Raw genomic sequence first — 18922 nt, 5'->3', positions numbered from 1 at the left:
AATAATTATAGGACGTGTTGGCAGTTCTCTAAATGTAGGGTATAAAGGTTAGGTAAATGCATCTCCTGAATATGTATCTTAGTAGCTGAGGAAGGTGGAGAAGGGCAAGTTAAACGCTGGATTTGTACGAAACATTTTATATTATAGAGAATAGGAGATTATAAAATGAAATACATTCTGCATCTTGAGGAGGATTAAAGTGCATTGTCCAGCTTCTATGTTGCATCAGTAGTCCACTGTCTCAGTAAATCCATTCCCAGGGTTGTCAGTAACAAGCCTTCTGGATTAATCTAACTTTTGGTTTAGATGATTATATTGAGTTAATATTAAAAAATATATACATGTAAATTTCTTCCTACATAAGCTTGTTGTGTAATGCAAATCCTGACAGTTAGTCTCATATCAGTCATTTCTAATTCTGATTTATTCCAAACAAGTTGGAATATTAATAAAAATAGTAAAAACACATATTATGAAATTATTTAATGTTTTGTATTATAATTTACAATTTTTTTTCTGAAATGAAGAATCATGAGCAACAATGACAATGATTCAGATGTGTCCCAAGACTGCCATCTCTATGGACAATGTTTTGGGAACCAAAGGACAATGCCACTGGTATATTGCACCCACACCAAACATTAATAGTTCATCATGTAATATGCTATTTTACATATTTTATGTAATATTTATCTAAATAAAGAAATAAATATAAACCTCAGAAATTAAAATAGTTGTTAAATGTACTTTAAATAAAAGGCTGGATCTGAGTCAACATCACCAGTGGGTACTTCTGAACGGGACAGATGGCAACTACGTTCTCCTCACTAACCAACTTTAAATGGGGTAGCACAAAAAAAAATTATTATTATATATATATATATATATATATATATATATATATATATATATATATATATATATATATATATATATATATATATATATATATATATATATATATATATATATACTGCACTGTACTGCATATAAATAATGAAATTAAAGTGAAAATTTTCCATATGAAAATAAAAAAAATAGAGAAAAATGAAATAAAGTAAAATAAAAATAGCTCAAAGAGGGGCCTTCATACTTACGAAAATAACATCTAGAAACGGAGATTCTTGTGCTTAAATAATTATACATTTAGTTCACTTACCAGGTTAACATGAACACTTTTTAGTCTAATCAGAGTATACAATATTGTATACATTTGAGTATACATCCAATTACATGCATGAGAAAAAAAATGATTGTAAGAGAGAAATCTTGAACTGGAGCAACTAGAGCTCTGAGGAAGTCACAACCAAGATAAGGCAACATAAGAGAAGATTATTTAACAAGGCTGAATTTGTATCCTATGCAAAAAATTGGCACATATGCGTACAACGGCTTATCCACAAGTGATGAAAAAGGAACCTCCACCCTATAATGGTTTGATGTTAATGCATATTACATACTACTTATAACTACTTGTGATAATTCTGGTAAGTACAACTACTTACAATAATATTTGCACATACTGAGACGAAGGCGAATCTTGGATGCTTTCCAAACATCCAAGTATGGCACAAACAACGGCGACAATGGGAAAACTAAAATAGAAATGACCTTCGTACATTAGGCTTTCTACCCCAACAATACTTCTCAATTAATTGTCATTGCATAAGTCCATGCTTAAGTACAATAAATGGTTAAGTACAATAATGAGATGATGAACAACTATGTACATAAGTGTCACACCTTCACCTGCTAACATTCATTTATTAACTGCCTCACAATCAGCAAGTTGAGTCCTCAAAGACCACTGCAACAAGGCTTCCACTAATGTCCAAGAAACAAAAGATCAGCCATGTTGAGTCCCTGACCAAGGCATTCAGTTGCTTATTGTGGCACAATTTTATCTCCTATTGGCACATTTAACTCTATATGAGAGGTCTGTTAGGCTCCACTATGGAAGGCACTTTGGGAGAACTTAGGAAATAATTTTAAAGGGCAAAAATAATAGTTCTCAAGTCCTGTTGAACTACTGTACAAACTAGACCAAGGCACTTGTATTCAACTTCATAATTTGACTTAAATTAGAATGTTTACATGTGATAAATTTTTTGAAAGTAAGAATTTCTTTTCCAATAGTCTGACAACTACAGTACATTAATACATTTGAGATCTCAAAAAGGTAATATAGCATACTAATTATGTCATCATCAAAAGATTCTATGTCCTATTGGACTTATAAATGTATACAAACCAATTAAAATCCATAAATTAACTACTAAGAACTCAAAGGAAAGCTTATATGCAAACTTGTACAAAATAATCAGTCAGATTAGTGTAGTCATAATAAATTATTGTACTTAAAAAATTCACATTTATTTGTGCTTGGTTCACAATTTTATGATGCCTTCTGAATCTTTCTTGATAATTTTCTTTTAATTCTGCAAATATCTTCTGCATATCACCACTCAGTTTAAATCAAATTCATAAACTGCAACATCACTTATGCTGTATCTTGGCAAAAATATCAACCAATATACAATGAATGAACTTTAATTTAATCAATTCATTGAATCGCATATTATAGAATGAGACTTGATAAAGGCTCAAACCTGTTATATGACACTTTGTAATAGAAGCTATCGAGATTCTTTAAACAACTATTTGCTATTCTATTTAATAAAGATATAACACCAACAACACAAAGACCCTAACGATAAAGCTGTGTGACCAAGCTTAACATTAGCACCATCTCTAAATGCACACTTTATATAGTACCAGTCTCAAGTTACTCAAACTTCATTACGCAGTATACAAATATAGTTAATTTCCTCTCACTGATTCATCACCTCTTATTACTCGAGATTCTAAGTAGGAGCTGCCTGTAGCTGAGCATTATTCCACCCTAGGAATGCTTTGAACTTTGTGAAGGAGGTTTTTGTTGTGCTATTTAGTAATTCTACACAAGTTAGTACTTTAAAGTTTAGTTGACAAACTGGTGGTTGTCATGCCCCATGGGCAGGCAGTAGGAACATGTTGGCTCCACAAATGTGGACAAGTTTCCTCGTGCCCGCCCAGAAGGTAATAAGCCCCGCCCTCATTCACGGATCGGCAGTGGGGCAGCCGCAAGACCCATAGGTCATCAACTTGCCCTTGTTCTTGGGCGGCATTAAGCGGCTAAGAGGGCACGTACCGACGATCATGGAGCTGGGTGGGCGATGCGGCGGCACCCAGAGCGCAGCGCGGTTAGTGGTGTGTCCTAGGGTGAGTGGTGGTGGTGGTGGAGTGGTGGTGGTGGTGCCTCAGTGCTGGTCAGTAGTGACACGAGGGACACAAGAGAAGGAGCCCGGGGCGGGTTAGCAACGCGCCAGGTCAGCTGAGGGACCAGGATCATCCGAGCCAGAGGGGAGTTAACAGAAAAAGAGAAACGAATGTTAGTACATTACACTGGTGCAGGATGCCCCAGCATCATAATCTAAATATGATTATTATTATTATGATTAATTATTATTATGAACTTTACACGTGAAGGTGCACTGTATCAACCACCCATGAACCCACTGGCTTAGGACACAAAGCTGCAGTTTTTATGTACAGTGCCCACCTACAGTTTTGCTCTACAGTGCCCTGCTTGGCAACATGCATGCGGAACCACCCGCTATGTGAGTGACAGCGCCAGCCATAAACAGGCAGCAAAGGATGGAGGATAGGGGAAAGATAAAAAGCAATACCCTATAGTTAAGGGCTATAGAATTGCAGGAAGATCTTGAGAAGTGTTGTGGATGAATATGCAGTGATGTATCCTGAGTCTGGATATGGCATGAGAAGGCGATGATACAACTGTGTGAAGAGTATGCAAATGTTCGCGATGTACAAATAAACACAAAACATATTAATACAAACGAGCTCCTACAATTGTGTTCAAACAAAATTTCTATGGTACACGTTAAAAATACTTGCTCCAAGTCTAGTTATACTGCAGTCAAGTAACAAAACATCTTTCATGTATGTATTCACAAAAAAAAAAAAAATTCTCCTTTTCAAGAATAAAAAATAAATAAAATAAATAAAATACTGTACACCCAAAGAACCTATCTAAACTTAAAAAAATTTCTACCTAAATAATTTCCCGATTCGTCTAAGGCACCACAATCCAAAATCTTATAAAGAAAATATCATTGTGAATACTATGAGCTCTGGTGATTAAAGCATTTATGTACAACAAGAATACAGAACTATTGGGAAAAGGGGACCAATAGAACACAAACTCTCACACACACACACACACACACACACACACACTTCAAAGCAAAAGACAATGCAGTGTCTATGCCGTCTCTTCTACAAATGAAGCTTGAACTGACAAATACATTGGAATGTAAGATATAAAATGTGCATAATATGAAAGATATATATAATGGAACATAAAAGACAAAGAAAAAAAATAATAGGAGTAAAAATTTATAACCAAATATGTGATGAATAAGTGGAGCACAAATTCTATTTGATAAGAGTAATTAAAAGAAAAAAAAGCATGGACTTGCTGTATAAGTCAAGAATACAAATGGTGTATCATAAGAATGTATGTACGCATGTATGTATATCATAAATTTGTTTATGTATGACTGAAGAGTGAGGAATGGTCTTTAGTCATACTGTGGTTTCCTACAACAGTACAATACAGTATTAAATAAAATGAAGAGGATTGATAGTTATGGTTTTAAATAACAGATGCTCTCAAGTTAAAGCTGTCAGTCTTGAATATAAAATAAAAGGAAGGATACAATGAGCTGACAAATTCTGGCAAGTAAGATGAAAATACAAAAAAAAAGAGAAAGGAGTAAGTTAGTAAATAAAGATTACTAGTGATGTGAGGTGTGTTTACTTCTGAGAGAGAGAGAGAGAGATATATAATGCAGTTTACAAATCTACAAGTCCAAGAATTGAATACTATACAAAGTGAGTCATGAATGTGTGGCTTAATGAAAATGATGTTGGGTCAGAGAGTGAAAGCCTGACCCTGAAGCACCAAGTGGGAGGAGCTGGAGAGAAGAGGTTTGGCCCAAAACTAAGCTAAGGCTACTGTCCCCCACTACTGGCTGGTTCCTCAGGCAAGCACACACGGTCTTATGACCATTAGTCAGGATTGTACGTTAGTCATGACTACGGCCCAACAAATACCTCAAGGCTGGTTAGTTGTCTTTATGCAACTGGTGATTAAATACATTATTATTTACTTTCTAATGTTTTGCTAGTTTCCTCTTCATACATTTATTTTTTTTTTTTTTATTATTCACTTTATGCTGTTGGATAACCCTTATTTATGTTTTTGTTTCTTCTTCTTGGAATGAAAAGCATTATTTACTTTTCTTCATCAATTTATTTCATGACTTATTGGTATTCAAAGATCCAGAGATATACAGATACTTTGGGCTCTTGTAGCTGTGACCTGTACTTCAAAACAATGAGACCACAATATATTCTTGGGCCCCAGTTTTCAGTGGTGATGCAACCACAGTCCTTATAAACTACCCTTCTTAAAGCATACTTTAAATGACTTAAATTACAATAAATGGAAACAAATTATGGCAGACAACAAATCCCAAGTTGTGAGGCAGGTCAGGATAGTCAAAGATACAAACACTGAGTGTTGATGATTTACATTCACTTTTCAAAAGAGTCCTTTTAGGCACAGCCTGCTCACCTCTTCCTCAAAGTTCATGTTACCATCACCACCATCTAGTAAACTACATTTTGCACAAAGGAAATGCTCTACGCCAGAATGAGCCTTGGATGGGATTATATGAATGATAAAAATCCATCTATAACTGTATTTGGAATATAAAAACTGAAACCCCAACCATGGATCAAACTAGAATTCTTCTTTAACAAGCATAATTTTTCCATTTTTTTATTCATTTTATTATTGCTGACCGGCCACACTTGGGGTCTAGTAACACTTCCTAAGTGGGCATGGTGAGAACTCCTCCAGTGATAAACTTCCATATATTATGGAAAATTGATATTTAAATTTGTCAAAAAAGGAGAAAAAAGATAATATAATACAATATAGTATATCATGATAAAAAATTACATTGTAAAAAATAAAAAAATGCTGCCAAAGCCCAAAATGAACTGACTATGATTAATATTTTATATTCCCTTAATAATGCACCTTCTTTAATCAAAAGGCAATAAATAATCATAAAAAAAAAGTTTCACATATAAAAAGCTATACAGATGCCCTTTGGAAAACAAATGCATGGACGGAATGTTTATAAGAAACTGCTAAATGACATACCGAAGGAGATTATATAGCACCTCACCAGGCCCGAACATCATAAAAATTTATTTAAATATATATATTTTTTTTTACATGACTAAAACATAAATCACTTCCCCACATCAACAGTCAACATAGAATTCTGAAAACTCTTGCATAAACTTGAGGATACATTAATAATGAAGGACTACAAAAACATTTTTTTTGGAGTCTTTAACCAACTACCTATACTGTACATTGTATGAACAACTAACACTAGATTTATCTATAAAATCTAACTATTGAGGTGGGGGAAGGGGTGGGGGGAGCATGAAATAGGGGCGATCGTCTCAAAGGACGTTCAACTAACCTGGGTTGTGGCCTACGAGAGCGTACCCGTCCTTTGATAGGGGTGCTCCCGTGCCTGGCCCAAATGGCGCCGCTGCTTGACTGCTACACCTGAACAACACAACGTGATGGCATCATGTGGCAACGTACACACCAAACAACGGCTCGAGTTTGCCAAAATCAAGCCCATTCATAGCAATGGCACTTCATTGGCACTGTTTACTGATGTAAAAGCTCTATAAAAGTACTCTTATGTTGACCCACAATATTTATATAAATAAAATATAAATACAACACTTGAAGTCAACAAGCAAAATATCAATAGAGTTGATACATCACAAATACAGCTTACTTCAGAGCCCCAAATGTTTCTCCGTTCATGCAAAGCACTAATACTCATTTCTATGGGGAAAAATCTATCTGCATCACCATAATGCTGCACAGTACAACATACTAATGGCATATCATATAATGGAAATTACAAAGATCCATCATGGTGCTGACTGGCACCTTGCCACTACATCCTGTTGTGCATAACATATAAAAAGCAACTGACAGTATCAAAGCTAAACAAAAGCAGCTTTAGTACATGAAAGTCCTCACTGGTAACTAAAAAAGAATTAAACTCCAACAGTACAAAAATAAATGATAAAAAAATCACAAAAGTTTATATGAGCCAGCCTATACTCAACTAGGCTCAAGCTAAAGACATCTTATAAAAAAAACTGATTTCAAACATGTGTATGTACATTGATAGCACCACCGAAATCAGACTGCAGCTGGAAATGATCAAGGCCAGTTAGTTGTTAGTAGATGTTATTTTGATAAAAGTGGCCCCAAGGGAGGGAGGAGCCTCAGAGCTTGAACCAAGCTGTGGGTGTTCATGGGAGGCCCTGCTGCCACACTACTGCATTTTACACCACAATATGCCAAATGTTTATAAAAACAAAAAAAATTGCTACTACTACTGATGATCTGTCATTAATGCAAGATGGGGATATTTTTTTTTACAGTATATGGCTATATAGTCCAAAATTATCAAATCGACCTTTTTCTTAGAAACAATAAAACCAAATGTATTCTAAAAAATACCAAGTAGCAATATAAATGAAAGCCAATATTCATTTTACAAGTAAATTCATGAAAACTCAACTTAGTATGCACAGTGAACTGGTATGAAGGGTTGTGAAGCAATTAGGATGTTAAGATTCATCTGTGTACTTTGTATGTAAGCTGAATATTCAAGTAAATAGGTGTGGTTATTTCTGCAAGTTTTATTTGCCTTTTCTCATCACAACATTTGTCTGGCATAACTCACCATATCACTTCCTCCTTCTTTGAGGTGGTTGTATCCCTAAATCCATCCTACATAAAAAAAGATTCAAGATAATAGATACTATACAGTGCAGTATAGAAATTCTTAAGTAAATCATTATTCTCAACATGATCTTAGATTCTACTGTGACTGTTTAGTTTAATAATGACATGAACCAGTATTTTTTTTAATATTGTAATAATAAACTTTACAAATTCTTAATCTCAATTAAAATTTATCATAAGAAGACTTTTCAAACTGAAAATTGTGTTTTTCTGATTATACAGTCTGTGAAAGGGATATGTTTGACCTTTACAAATCACCTTGGCTAATTAATCTGTTTACTTAATCCAAGAATTTTGTAGATCTAAAATGAGAGGACATATCAAGACAGAGTGATGTACAGTATCATGAGCTGATGTCATCATATCTGAAGTCAGAAAATTTATGAATCAACTACATAAGGAGCAACAGTGTGGTGGAGGGCCCCCCTGCTTACCTAACAGGGCAGTAAGACCACAGATAGAGGTCACATGTGTTAGTTTACATTTTTAATAATACTGACAAATACCAGCTGATTAATTCTCTCTTTCCAAGAACCATTACTACCAAGTTAATGATGAAAAAAAAAATTATTATAATATATATATTATAATATATATATTATAATATATATATTATAATATATATATATATATATATATATATATATATATATATATATATATATATATATATATATATATATTATATATATATCTATATATATATATATATATATATATATATACACATACTCTTGACCTAGCAGTTTTATCAGCCAATCTTTGTCATTATTACTGAAACTGTGACCATGAATCATGAAATTGGCAAAAACAGTGCGGTTAGCATTTGACCCGTTTCTTTTCTCTTCAACCTAAGATTGAATGGTGTTAATTATGGCACATTAGTGACCTCTATGAGGACATCCATCTGGAACAGTTTCTCAAGCAACTGCCTTGTTGAATGACTGATTACTTTAACTTTAAAATTAAGAAATCCTTGAAGTTCTAACCAATATTTTCTATGGTTACTATAATAATGATACAATATACTGTAATCAAAAAATAGAAGTGTTAAAACAACATGTCTCTGCATGTGTAAATAGAGCAACAAGTACTTTACTTTAATCCCTAAATGAAGCACAGGTGGACATTTGCTCATCCCCTTCAAGGCAATTGCTTTTATTATACAAGCCTAAGGCTGTGCTCAGAAATAATTCAGCAAGTGTCCACTGAGATGCATGTCATTGTTACTGCTACCCTCAATATCTGGTTCCTGACAATAGCATTCAGGACACTCACATTTATCACTTTGAACAATTATGAACACAGCCAAAGTCAGTGTTAGTGCAGCAGTTGAGGCATGAGACCGGACTCATAGCCGACTTGCCTGGTTGCTGCCACCTCGGTTAGTAACTTGGTCCCTTGGTAGCTGTTAAATTTATTATGCTATCACCATTTGGAAAGATGAAAACATTATTGAGAATCTGGAAATTATATGATGACTAAGTTTGGGACTTGTCCTACTGCAGACAACTGTTAAATGTCACCAATTTGAGAAAGCAACCTCATTATTACCGGGTGTTATTCTAGAGATTAGAAGATGATACAAACCTGCTCCTGTTCAAAAAAAGATGAATATTAACTGCTTCATGTTTATCAAATTGCCTTTCTAAATACAGTAGTGATACACCTCTTTCAATATGAGCCATAAAAATTATAATAATTATACCAATAAAACATTAAATATATAGGAAGGCAATATGATAATTTTTGCATTATATACAGAGTAACTCCTTTAAACTGGTCTCATGTGAGTACTGTGACTTCTCTAAGCTCGTAAACTACTCCCACATTCTGATTTTTCCACTGGGAAAATATGAGAGCTCTACAAAACGTGGCATACTAAATGATGATAATTCATGAACACGCATCATGCAAATTGACCATTACACAGCTCTGATAATAAGAATGGTAATATTACTTCAATACAATTTTATCCAAAATATGTAAACCAAAGAATTACTGTATTTTGTTTCATCAATGTTTCTTTTAATCAGAGACTTTGCAAACAGCACCACAACTCTCAATATGTAGGGAGTGTTGCAGCTGTTGAAACACATCAGCTAAACCATTTAAAGGAGTTGTTCTACAGTTTAGAGATTATGCTGGAGGGCTAAATTATGAAAAGTTAAGCAAGTTTATCATTACTAAGGAGAAAGTGGGTATATTTTTATTAAAATTAGATGTTCTTAAATAATCTAAAGCATGCAAGACTGCCAAACCCAACACCAAGAATAACTACAGTACTGTATCCACCACCACGACCAAGAGACTATTAAGTACAATCCTATATATATATACCTAATTAACCTAAGTAGTTACATCTTATTGCCAATAAGAAAATATCAATGTAATATATAGCCTTCAGCCATTGCATTTCCATACAACTCTTTGCAAAAGAGCAAATAAACTACCTATTTCAATTGAATATAAATAAATATAGAGCCATCAACTTTCACAACCTCAGACTCTTAACAAAATTGTAATATGTTTCTAATTATTTTATAATGCACTATGCCAAGTTGAGTCTTGACAGTATATAACCCTCACAACAACCATTCCTCTGAGTCACATGGCAATATTTTGGCAACTGAAACAAGTGATCTAAAGCATTTCTTTTTTAAACATTTCTCAGAGGTAGAAAAAAGCACCATACAAACATTTACAATGAAAGCACTGGCCACAAAATGGAATGCAATAAACAAATCACTGGGCTTAATATGCACGCTGATGAGCAACATTTGATAACTTAAATTGAGATAAAAAAATATATAAATAAAAAAAGCTTGACCAATGACAAATCTTATTACACAAAACAGCTATTACTTCACCGAAAGCTTTCCCTATGCACTGAAGAACATGTTAGGCCAGAGCTGGAATCCCTAGCACAACTGACGAGTTCCACGAATATCATGGCAACACACCACCGCACACTGCAAATGCTGTGCGTGGCAACATGGCCAGATAGTGTGGTTAACCCGTGGTGGGTGTGTGAGCGGTGCGTGGGTGCGGTGGTGTGGGTGGTGTGGGTGGACTAGTACATGGTTCATCTGGCAAACAACCCACCAGCAGCGTCCGGGGGGTACTCAGTGAGGAGGGGGGAGCTGAGGGCAGCATAGTTGGCAGCAGCATACTCAGCAGCAGCAGCATATGGGGCGTACATCAGACCAGCAGCAGCATCACCGGCAGCAATTAATGGTGGAGGCATGCTTCCAGTTCCATTTAATAATGCAGTTGTTGTAGGAACATGGATACGTGTAGGCATGATGAGAGGATGGCCACCAAGGGATGTAGTAGTGCGCAGAGGTGATTGAAGTGTCATCCCTGGACCGAGCAGTCGTGGAATATCTCCTGTAAGATGACCCAGTCCCTCAATTTCTGGCAAGGAATAGAGAAGGTAGGGTTAGTGAGTCAGTCCACCACCAGCACACACACACACACACTCACACACACTCCTTAATATGTATTAGTAGTTCGTTAAATTTATAACATAAATAATAAGCCAAATTTAATAAATTCAAATCTCTAGAAAAGATAGAAGGTAGTTTCATACTATTTAAATTCAATCACCCAAAACCATATTCTTTAATTCAAGTGTTAAGTATAACAACAATTATATAAGAAAGAAAGAAAGAATGAAAATAAGAACATTGTATTAGTTCTCACAGCTCACAAGCACTCCAGTGTTAACAAATTACAGCATTATAATATTCATTTCATAGTGGGTTTAGCAAGCTGCATAAATCCAAATTTCTATTCACATTATAATTAATTTTAATTATGGAAAAAGAGAAGTTCATGTACAGGTATATATAATTTTTAAAGGTTATAATCAATAAATAGTGCATATTTTTTCATCAAATATTCTATAATGAAAAAATCACTGAACAGTAAATACTTGTGCAGGGTAAAATTTTATTTGCAGTTGTTAATATAATATCCATAAGGTTAACATGCATATACTGTACACACACAATTATGGATAAGAAAGATATTTTATCTTCTTGCTGTTTTCCAATTGGTATAAACATGGCACTGATCATACCTGTATATGGACGCCACAATTTATTACTTCAGAATAAATGGGGGCAAAATTTACTCAATTATTACATAATAAAATTATGTTATCTCAGACATTTATAATTTCTAACAGGAATACTAATAATAAAGAAAACAATATGACTTAAAACGGCAATAGTACTATACCGTTCACTGGGTACAGTCGACCCCCGTTATAGTGGCTGCTCTGGGCAGAGGCAAAAAAGGCCACTGTAAGGAAATGGCCAAAACAAAAGGCAATATAAGTGAATGTAATCAAGGTTAAAAAGGGTTAATTGGGTTCGCCTTACTGATTAGTGGCCAATGTTAGGAAATGGCCACTCTAACGAGTCGACTGTATTTTACCAGGACAATAGTAAGGACTAAGTGTAAGCATGCTTGACATGTGCACCTCTTGCAGTACATGGGACTTTCACATAGATTTTAATTTAACCCCTTGAGCTCATTGATACATGTATGTATGTACTGTATGTGCTGCAGTGTCATCTCCAAAATGCTTCGATTTTCGCAAATATCATTAGAATTTTGTTAAATTTACTTATCACAACAAATATCACAAATTGTTAAAAAAATAAATTCAAGGTTCAGCACTTCAATCACACACACCAATAATATGTTATATCAGTTGATTACTTTAGCCCACCCTGGGTATATATTGTATAGCTCCACAGTGTATCTACAATTTTGCAGTGATGGAGCAGACTTTCATTTTGGGGGGCAAGTTTCAAATGCAATAGTATCGATATCTATTATTATAATGGGTAATTTACATAATTATAATTAAAAAGAAAGATGATATACTGTACAGCCATCAAAACAACTGAACACAATACAAGTACTGTAGGGTAGGTGATATAATACAAATGTATCATGTCTCCAGTCAGAAATATTTCTGGATTATTTCTTTGATAATATCATCATCATCAATGTATGACCATTTTCTACACTTGCATGGGTTAGCATCAGTTACCTGGTGGCAGCTTTCCATACTGCATGGTTTCTCTTGTCAGATACCTAACTCTAATGGCATTTCTTACATTCTTTCCCCATGCCATTCTTGTTTTTGGGTAATTAGATGAGGATGATTCCCCCTCTACCCTGAACCTCAAATGTGATTTCTAACACACTGTGTGGTTTAGTATTTGTCAAAAGTGTTGTACTACTGTATATACTTTTTACATATCTAGGACATTTCATTGTATACAATGTACAGGGTACATTGTCGTTTGATAATATTAGTAATTAAAGAGAACACACAGGATGATAAGACTTCTAAAAAATAGTCTGCACTAGATTATCCAAATAACGCCATTGTCATCTTAAGATGACTGGCATTTGGCCCATGAATTTAAAGCTAGTGAAGCTTCGGATTAACTTGCTATCACCATCTTTGAATAATTTGGGATTATTTATGCCTCATTCCCCCCATCCTCCTATTTTCAGTGGCCCCTCACCCACACCTAAAATGCCAAAGCCTGTCTTACCACCTACATAAGGGTTTACCACCCACCATGTCATTTGAACCCACAACCACCTTTTGACATCACAACAACAACCAGGGGTCCCCAGTTGCAAGTTACTCTCTGTCTCACTTCAGTCATAACTTGCCACCCATGATGAGTACAAGTTTTCTATGTATATGGTTTTTATGACTTCTAAATTTTATATCTTCAATTTCATAAAAAAAAAATATATATATATATATATATATATATATATATATATATATATATATATATATATATATATATATATATATATATATATATATATATATATATATATATATATATATATATATACAGTATATATAATAAATCATATATGTCATGTTTTTTGCAGTACATGGGGTACCCTTGATTTCCCCAAATGCTGTGGTTATTAAGGGACCTAAAGCCAGCCAATCATCCAGGTAAACAAAGAAAATAAAATGCCTCTTAAAAATCATCTCGGAGTAAGATTCTAACCCAACATCACCAGGCAACTAGGAAATCTGTGGAAGAACCATCTACCTCTTTTCCCTCAATAAGCACCAGAGCCAGGATAAAACAATGGGAAAGCAATTTCATGCTTCTCCTGACAAACCAAATCTTTGTCCTGGATAAGATTCTTTCTCACACAAAGATGGCCAACAAGAGGAAGAAACTACTTTCATGGGTGTTCCTATTTTTAATTCTTTGAGTTGAATTTGTCAACCTAAAACCTAACTGCTGAGCCACCAGTGCAGAAGACCTTCCCCAGTATATATGAATTGGAAAGGGCCACACCTTATCAAAATACTTACACAGTTTTAACTCCTTACTCTGTTCTTCTAATTGCAACAGGAGCAAATGAGCTGAATGACTTGCATAACTCCCTTAAAGTCAACCAACCTGACATAACAGGTTCTAATTCCCAAACTTCACTAAAAAGTGAGGCCCCCGTAAATATTTTCAAAATTAGACACATTCACAAAAAATAATCAATATGTAGTAAATACTGCAACATGAAACACACAACCTAACAAATTGATGCCTAAGCCCGAGGCAAATTAACCAGCTAGCCTAGATATTGCTCAGTGACACATACTGTTCTTTGAAATTATTAACCTGATAAGGATTCAAAACAAGACCTATCAAACACCTGTATTGAAAACAACATTGAAAAAAATAAATATATATTTGCTAGTCACAGTCATTATATATCCACAGACTTTCCAAGGCAAAATGATCCTGAAGCAAGACTCAAAGATAAGGCTGCTCAACATGCACACTATCAACTGAGATTTATAACTAAGTATTTTGTGGAAAGTTGTATCAGCCAACTTAGCTGCTCAAAATAACCCATTCATGTTCAAAATGGTTAAGAAAACCTCAGGAGGGTTTACCTATGACCAGCTACTGATCACAGGTAAGCAAACAATAAAGCCACAAATGAGATGAAGATACTGTACATGCAGTGGGACCACAGTGTCCTCCTCAGCTAACATCCAAAGCTAGTTCTTGATATCAGAACTTCAGACCAAACCATTTATCCCTACTCAAGGCCAGGTACCCAATGCCTAGCAACAAAAGCTGCCCAATGATAAGCAAAGTTGTATATTGTGATCCTCGGAGTCTGCCGTATTGACATGCCAAGGTTTACCCGAGGCGTTTCGAACCAAGTCACCAGTTTATATAATTAAAAAAAAAAAAAAAAATCAGGAACTGTTTGCGTTGTGACAAAAACAGAACAAGTTAGTAATTGAGGTGAAACAACTCCAACAGCCTGCTGCTAAATGGGGTGAAGAAAGTCCACCAATATTTCTAACTCACCTTGAGCAAAACAAAGTAGATTAAACCCCCACATTATTTTATTATCTTTATACTACAGTACTCACACTACTCTTGGTCTCAATACCCTGGCTAAATCCCTGTGTTAGTCCGACTCCCTTCCCTTTCAAACATCAAAACTTTCTCCTGCTTGAGTTACTTTCAACATGTTCTTTTAGCAAGCTTTAGTAGCATATTTTACCAATGTGCCTAATCGATCATCCATCTTTGTCATGAAACACCATTACAATACCAACAAATAACACATAGTGGTAATTTTCACTCAATGCCACTTCATGATTTAGCCATACCCATTTTCCTCTTATCATGTACCATTAATTTTCTGCAATTTATTGTCTATCTTCTAAATGACTGGCGGTAAATCACAGGTAAATGATGACATGGATCTTGGTATAACTTCCCACTATGCTTCAATGTATTATACAGTACAGTACTTGCCAAACACCAGAGCAGAACACTTAAGGCGGCTAAAATAAATGAGTGACAGGAGGAGAAACTCAAATGATCTTGTATCTAGCTACCCTTGCCAACTTCTGCTTTTCTATCATTATTGGCATTTATCTTTCAAGTACTTTATGGCAAGAGATATGTTGGGGGAAAAAGTACAGTACAGTAATCATGTCCACTCTTTTCTACCTGTATTAATGCTATTTCTCTAAAGTTATCCTTGGTTATATTCAGAACACTACAGTATACAGTACATTTTCTCTTGTCTGTTTGGTAATTTACTGTGTTAAGATTCCCTTTCCTATATTAAAAAAGTCGTAGGCAATCTTCCGTGTCAATGTTCAAAGTTTTTTTACAATATTCTCATCTAACTTTATATTTATTCAATGTTGATACTGTACATTGTTTTGTTTTTTTAAGACAACAAGTACTGTATTTTTATATATTGATAAGTTCAGTTTGTTATCTAAATTTTGTAAATTTGTCTTTACAGTATTGTATATACAGTACCAGTGAATGAAGAGAAAACTGAAAAGTTACCAAACTGTATAAAGGTTTAGAAGTACAGTACTGTACTGTATTGTACATGTAGAATACACATTAACCTAACTTTAATTTGAAAGTGTTTAGGCTTTCATTATCGGGATTTCTGTAGACTGTAAAATGTGTCGGTAATCACACACAATACAGGTACAGTATACAGCTCCACTTGATTCTTCATAACACAACAGTAGTGATCAAGCATATAGCTCAGCCCACATCCCATGAACTTCCAAAGCACCAATTATCTGGCCTCAAGGGGTTATGTTTTTTTTTTTTTATAATTCAAAGCTTAATATCACACAAGTTAAGAATTTGTAATGTAGTTACAAAAGCACTCACAATAAGTACGCATGCCAGTAAAACACACAAGTCCTCACAAAACTCAAAATACAGTACTGTATTATTTAAGCAATGTAACCAAAGGGATTCAAACATGTCACTATTGGAGAAAAGCTAATAAAGAAACGAAAAATCAATACTAATTTAGTTTTTCTAACATACCTGCATTCTTACTGGAAGAATCTCTGTATGTGCCATTGATGATGGCAAGTTCCATCAGCTGCCGCTTCTTTAGTTCATCCTCACCATCAGCCTACAAATAATAAGTTAGTTTATAAAATAACATGTTAACTGAAAACTGTCACAAAACCAAGACACTATAGTACAATACTACATGACCAGTCAAAATAGATAAATAAAACAGTACAAGTTCTGCTGAAATGACATTACGTACATTGACAAGTCAGTGATATCACCATTAAATACTGGTACTGTACTGTACAGTAGGTACTGTACAGTACTGTGTATACCAGGCTGCTCAGGCACAAATACTGTACTTGATGAACAACTTACAGTACATCTACTGTACCTGAGATTTACTGCAGGTCTGTGCTGTTGTTTGTCTTAAAAATCAATCGATCTCTCTCCCTCATGCAGACACAGATACACACACACCATTACTGTGTTGTATTTTCACAAGATCTGTTTTTACAGTAAATAATGTTGAATTTCTGTTACTCTTAATTTTCCCAATTTCAAACTGATCCCAAAACAGATTTTATATAAGCCAAAGAAGGTAAGTGTCCCGTTTAGTTCCCGTACCCAATACAGTTGTGGATAAAATGAACTTACTGATGGCACGAGCAGCTTGCGGATCTCCTCAATAGCCCGCTGGATCTTGAGTTTGGCCCTATTCTCTGTGTCTTCTACAGTAATGAGCACATGGAGCTCCTCATTCAAGTGTTCCCAGTTGGGTTTGCCACGGTTCTGCTCCTCCTGCATAGGATAGAGAAAATTATTACTTTCATCCGAGTAGATTAACATGGGAAAAAAAAACTAGAAAACCCTGCAGGTACAATACATAAAAAAATAATAATTCACACAGGTATAAAATTAATAGAAACATACAGTATACAATGTGCACATACAAAACAAGTCATTGCATCTATAGTCCATTATGTACAGTAGCTAAAGCAACTATCTGTGCAAGCAGGGGTCGATATGCACCAAAATTTGACGTGTGACTAGTGACAGCCCTCATATACCAAAATATATTGTCCATGGTCTCATATTGTTCCCACAAAATTTGCACAGATAGTTGTTTTAGTTACTGTACAAACATTAATATAAATAATTACTGTACACTGCTTGACATCATTCCCATGCTAATAAAATCAATGGTAGGATGATAAGCTGTACAGTATATTATATGTGAGCACCAACCACAAGTATGGAATCATGTGAGTAGTGCTGAATACATGGCTATTAAAAGAAGGGTATACCTGTATAAAGAATAATATAAATAAGTAAATAAGAAGAGAAAAAGACGAGAGAATGAAAAGTTTTAGCGAGAACAAGTTGTACTGGAGAGATGTGAATAAAGTGAGAAAGACGAAAAGACCAATTGATATGGCCATAAAATAGAAAAGTGCAAATACTGTGGATAAATAAAGAATTGAAAGAGAGTTGGCGAGAATGTATTGAGCTACTGCTGAAAATAACGCATGCCAGCATTTTCCTCTTTGGGATGGAGAACATTGGAAAGTGTAGTGGAAAATGGATAAATAATAATAATAAAGTGAGGAAGAGGTGAGGCAAACTTAATAACAACAAGGAACCAGGTGTGAACGAAATCAAAATAAGAAAATTACTAAAAGGAGAGAAAGACGTATATGGGAAGGCATGCCAGACAGAGGGAGGAGTGAGTACCCAAGGTATTTCAAAGATCGTGTTTGCTGTATTGTAGTTTGCCATGCCTAAAGAAAATGGTGCTGACAAAGAATGAAAGCAAAAACCAAGTGAATTAATTTTAGATACTGTAAAATGTTACCAGAGAACGTGTATGGTAGAGTGAGAAAGAATCATGGCTCGTACATATGCATCTATTACAAAGAATTTGATCGTTGCATTTGTATATCTGGGAGGAACTTATAGTCACCAACGCTTTTTTTTTCAGAAATGGGGTAGTGACTAGTGACAGAAGTGAAAGCAATAGTGAGGGAAGAAAAGACAGTTGCAGATTTAAATTATAGGGGTT

The 18922-nt window shown here is 34.8% G+C and overlaps 1 protein-coding gene across 1 annotated transcript in view; it reads right to left on the bottom strand.

The window, feature by feature from the left end:
- Nucleotides 1-121: 121 nt before the first annotated feature.
- The window catches only part of LOC121879580 (protein held out wings-like), a 172417-nt gene continuing 153616 nt past the window's right edge, over nt 122-18922 (bottom strand). Inside the window, exons 7-12 of the mRNA XM_042386253.1 lie at nt 17518-17661; nt 16888-16978; nt 12233-12295; nt 11093-11404; nt 6630-6718; nt 122-3373 (exon numbers count right to left, since the gene is read on the bottom strand). Of these exons, the coding sequence (XP_042242187.1) occupies nt 6642-6718; nt 11093-11404; nt 12233-12295; nt 16888-16978; nt 17518-17661 (687 nt within the window). The 3' untranslated portion in view covers nt 122-3373; nt 6630-6641. The remainder of the gene's footprint in view (nt 3374-6629; nt 6719-11092; nt 11405-12232; nt 12296-16887; nt 16979-17517; nt 17662-18922) is intronic.

The sequence above is a fragment of the Homarus americanus genome, unplaced genomic scaffold (assembly GCF_018991925.1).
Source record: "Homarus americanus isolate GMGI-L3 unplaced genomic scaffold, GMGI_Hamer_2.0 scaffold9741, whole genome shotgun sequence".
Lineage (NCBI taxonomy): Eukaryota > Metazoa > Arthropoda > Malacostraca > Decapoda > Nephropidae > Homarus > Homarus americanus.
The sequence above is the reverse complement of the archived record's forward strand: the minus strand, read 5'-3'. Positions and strand labels throughout refer to the sequence as shown.